Genomic DNA, 5,497 nt, shown 5'->3' with positions numbered 1-5,497 from the left:
TATATATATATATATATATATATATATATAAAATAGACCTTGGGTATGGCATGACTATCTTGGCCAGGGCCCTGACTAATATATCTTCTCTCACTGTAATCTTTTGCTTTCCTCTTGGCTATTAGAACATTTATTTTCCCACATAAACTTTATAATCATTGTGTCCAATTCTCTTCTCTTCCAATTCTTTTGGGATTCAGCTGACAGATTTAGCAAATAATTTTTTAGTATAAATATGTCCCGTGCAATATTTGGACATTCTTACACTCGAAATTATTGTTATTTGAAATCAAAATTTAACTATGCATCCTGTATTTTATCTGGCAGTCCTAGCTGGCATTCTAATTGGAACTTGATTAAATTTGCTTTTAATTTTAGGAGAACTAACAAATGATCCGATCTCGTTTGGGGAGATTTTAATCAGATTTGATAGTTTCCTTTATGTAGGTCTTCTCTTGTGCATATTTTGTTACATTTATCCTTAGCTATAGGATAGATTTTGTATAGGTTTTGCCAGTACTAAGTGGATGTTTTCTTTGGTTTTCTGTTTCTAGGTACGAGTGCTAAAAGGGGAAACACTATTTTTGCATATTTGTCTTGCATCCGCCTACCTTTCCAAATTATTCTGTTGGGTCTAGTAGTTTGTTTTGCTTTTCTCTAGAGCCTCTCGTGGTTTTATGTGTATAAAATCATCAACAAAAGCAAAAAAAGATAATTGTATCCCTTTTTTCCCAAGGTTTATATAAATTATTTAATTTTCTTGTTTGATCAGATTTGCTAGAGTCTTCAAGCAAATGTTCAATAATAATGGTGATAATAAACATCCTTGCCTAATGCCTCATTTTAATTGAAGTAGTTTTAGTCATTTACTACAGGATCATATCTGCGTCTTGATTTTGGTTAATCCTTTTTTCCATCAACATCCATTTTACTATAAGAGCTTTTGTTGGGAATGTCTGCTAAATGTTGGCAATGGCTTGTCAGTGTATATTAATATTATCACATGGTTGTTCTTTAGTCTATTGATGATTAAAATGATTATATCAAAACGTACCACTGTTGAATTCTTGGATTAAACTCTTAAAGTTATTATTCTTATGCTACATTGCTTGCTTATTTGTTCAAAATCTTAATAAACGCTGTAATCCCCCCTCCCATCTGCTTATGTGTATCAGCAATATACATATCCAGCTGTCAACACTGCTTTCCTTTGGGGTGGAAAGAGAAAGATGAGACAGGATTAAAGTGGAGAGATTAAACTTTTTCTTATGCAACACCACATTTGTGTACTTACTATAAAGAATATTATTTTATTAAAAAAACTAACATATTATTAAAAAATACCTTGACTTTAGTTGTATTTTATACACTCAACAGAGAGAGATGTCATAACCATGGGAAAGATACATGGGGTTATAAGGGACCTGGCAATTACTTCCTTTGTTTCTTTTAGGTCTCTGCTTAAATGTCACCTTCCCACTGCCTCCTGGCCTTCCTTATTCTCCCTACCCTGCTGTCCTCTTCTTTAAAGCACTTATCACCATCTGACATGGTGTGTAGTTTACATAGTTTCCTTTGGCAGCCTGTTTCTTATTTCTAGAACGTAAGCAACAGGAGAGTAGGGACTTTGAGCTTTATCCATTAGTGCAATCCCAGCCCACAGAAAAGTATCCGGGCCATTCTACAGACTCAGTGATATTTGCTGGCTTTCTAAAACCTGATTGAAACCCTCTGATATTCTTCTGGAAGGCACCAGGAAAGGCCTATGCAAGCCTGCTCCTGGAGCTCTTGATGACCTTGTCCAGATCATGCCAACTCTAAATACATACCAGCAGGGCTGCCTTACCGATGAGGAGAGAGCTGAAGTTGAGGTGTGACTTGTTCAGAGAGATAAGAGGGTCAGTAGTTTTGCCCACCAGCAGGAAAGGGACTGTGATGTTGTGTTCAGGGATTAGGAAGGTCCACAGTGATTCAGTGATGTCCAGATGGACAGGTGTGAACTGGAACACGATCTAAGAAGACAATTTGGAACCAAGTGGTGAGAAACACTTCTGTTTGCTTACTCCACGTGCCTCTGGAGACTTGTCAGCACGAGGGTCATGAGAGTTGATTATTGCTACCTTTCTACAATCCATGTAAAGGCACATAGGTGAGGCTATATCAGAAATATCAATGTCCATCTGCCCTGCTCACGTATTCTTCTAAGGGAGTCCCCCCAACCCACAGCCTTTGTTGGCTAAGCAATTGTATTCGTGCCATGTCTTTGGATGGCATGGTTGTACTATAGCTGACTGAACCAAAGAGTTGGCACCCATCCCAAGGAAAGACAATCCCCATACTTGTCAATAGCTGGGCACACAGCCAAAGACAATATGATTAGCAGGGCCAACGAGATTTCTCTCTCGGAAGTTTGGAATTAGAAAATGAGTGGCCAGGCCAGCTGGCAGTGGAGCTGATGGTGAAAGATACCATGCAGGTGAACTGGGCTATGGCATGCCATAACCAATTTGATAAGTAATATTACAAAGCAACTGAAGAATCAATCAATCAACAGTGAAGAAACTGGTCAGTGGAGAGAGAAAGGAATAGATGGGAAGAGAGAAGCAGACAGTCCCAAGAGGAAAGTCCAATCTCAAAAGCTGCCCCAGGCTCTCTCTCTCTCTCTCTCTCTCTCTCTCTTGAGCTCACTTAGGTGAGTCTCTTTGCAATCAATCAGTCAGGACCAAATGAAGGAATAATGGCGTTTGGCCAAAAAGGAACCACATAGGTTAACATGCATGGTTCACACCACTGCCAGGATGATGTGGGGAGGTGCTATGGAGATGTGCCACCTCAGTGACATTACTGTCACTCAAAGACCAGCATGGCCCTGGATGATGGATTTTGGAACTTGCCTCTCAGAATTGAGCTCACATTTGAAACACTTCTGGGCTGAACTGGGAGCCATGATTCAGGTAGGATTGTGTCTACGGTGGACCCAGCTCCAAGACCCTATCACATTTAACTAGATGGCCTGGGTACTGACATTATGCAGAGGTCAAAACCAGGTGGAGAGTCTACAGATATGTTTTGTTTGGTTTGGGAATTGTTAAAAAAAATATCGAACTAGCCACCAGCATGTAAAATAGGGAGCTTCACATAGAAATTTGGAATCTTGTCTTTTCCACAGTTTGGGTGAGTTGGTCCCCTTGACCCACCTTGTCTGCAAAGTGGTCGTCTGCCAGAGAAGCCCTGTGGCCAGTGGCCCTGGTGCCCTGTGTTACCCACAGATGCCCCCTTGGCCTAATTTATTCATTTGTGTGACACTCTTGAGGGCACTGGAATTCATAATTTTTGTTTCATGGATTTATTTCTGTCTTCAAGATTCTCTGCAGTACTGGCTGGACATGAGGCTCACAGATCTGTTTTGGCCAGCAGGTTCGTGTTTCTTTACTTCTGCCCCATATCGTTGTGAAAACATTTAGGACTAAGTAATGGGACGTGGCTCCACTCTGAATTGACCTTTGGCCTAACCAAGTAGAAACACGTCAGTGTCCTTTCACTGTTTTTGGTCCTTTTGACAAAAATAACTTTTTATTCTATGGAATGAGTCCTAGGATCCCCAGGCATTGGTGTCCTGTTACCCTTTGCTGCTTAAATATTCTCAGTTTTAAAAAGCTGCAAATACGAGAGCTCTCTGCTTCTCCTTGGCTAACCCAAGAGAGCTCAGGTCTGTCTTGTCATCAGGATTGCCCAATGTATATGGTGGCCACTCACTAAATACTTGTTGAGTGACACACCCTTAGGCACTTCTCCCTAATTCCACTTACTGTCTATGGCACACTTTCTACATAGCAGTGGTTAGAATGATCTAAGCCTTGGGTTGAGTGGTTCTCATTTGCACATACCTCAGCTTTCTTTTCAGGGTGGATGAAGCCCTTCTCGGTAAGACATGTGAACGCTGCAGGGTTCTGGAGACTTTCAGTTTCTTCAGAGGTCCAGCAGAAGGAGTACGTGCTATTGGTTGGGTTTAGGATTGTAAAGGACCTGGCCAGTGGGGAAGAATTAACAGCAGAGAGTGAGAGAGGGGATTGAGGATTACGAGAAGTTTCTTAGAACCTGGCTCTAACCTAGTCCCCCATCTGGGAAGCAGAACTGTTCAGAGCCATTTGTTACTGTGGAAATGAAAACTCCATCTCCTCTAGCGATCCACAGTCAGTGTAGTGTTCTGGACATTGGGATGATAATGCTACCAAGGGCATAACTGTGCCAGTGATCCTCTGTGGTTAAGAAGGTGGTCAGGGATTACATTTTTATGTCTTCCATATTTTCCCCAGTGGCAAAACTAAGGAGATAGAATTCAGCTTTCTTAATGTTACAGTTCTCTAAAGTCAAACCTCTAAAAGGTCAAACCCCAGGACATCAAGCCTACTTATAGGAATCAGCCTAGCTCTTCAATCTGAATTCTTCTAGAGTTCTTTAGGACTGATGTGAATTCGATCAAAGCAAACCTAAGCAACTCACCGGAGATTCTTCCCTCCTATGCCCACAGTGGTGAACTCAATCACCCGGATGTTTGAATCCAGAGCTCCCCCACCAGATCCTCGGAGCTCTGGGTTGCGCTGATGGCCACTGATGTAGTCTGAGTCTTTCAGATCAAAATGGCAGATGGGCAAGATGCTCCGCCCTTTTGCTACCAGGACCGGACCTTGCTCTCCAGGTGGCAGGTTGGGAATCCTGAGAGGATAAGGTTATTTTTCTTAATGTTTTATTTTGTTATCAGTTGTTGCTTTCTTCGTTGGTTGGAAATGAATATTATATTCACAAGAATGTGAGCTCTATGAGATCAGAGGCTGGGTCTGCCTTGGTCAATAGCATTACTCAGTGCCTTGAATGCATGAGTGGGCTGAGCATAAGCAGCCTGAATTTGGCTCCTTCTGTGTACCTAATTATGGCCACAGATTACTTCCTCCATCAATGCTGAGAAAATCTTCCTGCTGCAAAATGAGCACAGTCGTACCCTCTGGGCGCTCTCATAGGCATTTAGTGGGATATGGAAAGTGACCTGGAAATCCTAAAAAAGTATCCTGAGCTCCTTGGAGAAGGTGAGCTGGATATGAGCAGATACTCAGCTCCAGGACCAAGCTGAGGTGGCCTAGGTGTGGGAGGGGTTTCTGTGTTGGGACTGCAGGGGATCAAGGAGGCCCTGACAGCTCACATACGTCTCTGTCATCCTAGCCTATAGCCCACAGGATTTTTCTGTAAGGTGACCATACTTCTTCAAGCTTTCCTGGGAGTGGGTACCACATCAGGGACTTTCATTGTCAGATGTCATTGGATTAGCTTCTCTCACTGCTATGTACCAGGTCCACCACCACTACCATCAGCGCCACCACCACCACCATCACCATCATCAACAACCATCATCATCACCACCACCACCATCACCACCACCACCACTACCACTGTCACCACTACCACCATCACCACCACCACCCTCACCACCACCATCACCACC

General features: G+C 42.5%; 1 protein-coding gene across 1 annotated transcript in view; it reads right to left on the bottom strand.

Annotated features, from left to right (window-relative positions):
- LOC108294393 (hydrocephalus-inducing protein homolog) overlaps window positions 1-5,497 on the bottom strand; it is a 186,004-nt gene that overhangs the window by 45,775 nt on the left and 134,732 nt on the right. The window contains exons 47-49 of the mRNA XM_017516259.2: window positions 4,504-4,716; window positions 3,888-4,026; window positions 1,847-2,012 (exon numbers count right to left, since the gene is read on the bottom strand). Coding sequence (XP_017371748.2) covers window positions 1,847-2,012; window positions 3,888-4,026; window positions 4,504-4,716 — 518 coding nt within the window. The remainder of the gene's footprint in view (window positions 1-1,846; window positions 2,013-3,887; window positions 4,027-4,503; window positions 4,717-5,497) is intronic.

This window comes from Cebus imitator, unplaced genomic scaffold (assembly GCF_001604975.1).
Source record: "Cebus imitator isolate Cc_AM_T3 unplaced genomic scaffold, Cebus_imitator-1.0 Scaffold577, whole genome shotgun sequence".
NCBI lineage: Eukaryota > Metazoa > Chordata > Mammalia > Primates > Cebidae > Cebus > Cebus imitator.
Note: the sequence above shows the minus strand (reverse complement) of the source record. Positions and strands in the feature narration are given on the sequence as shown.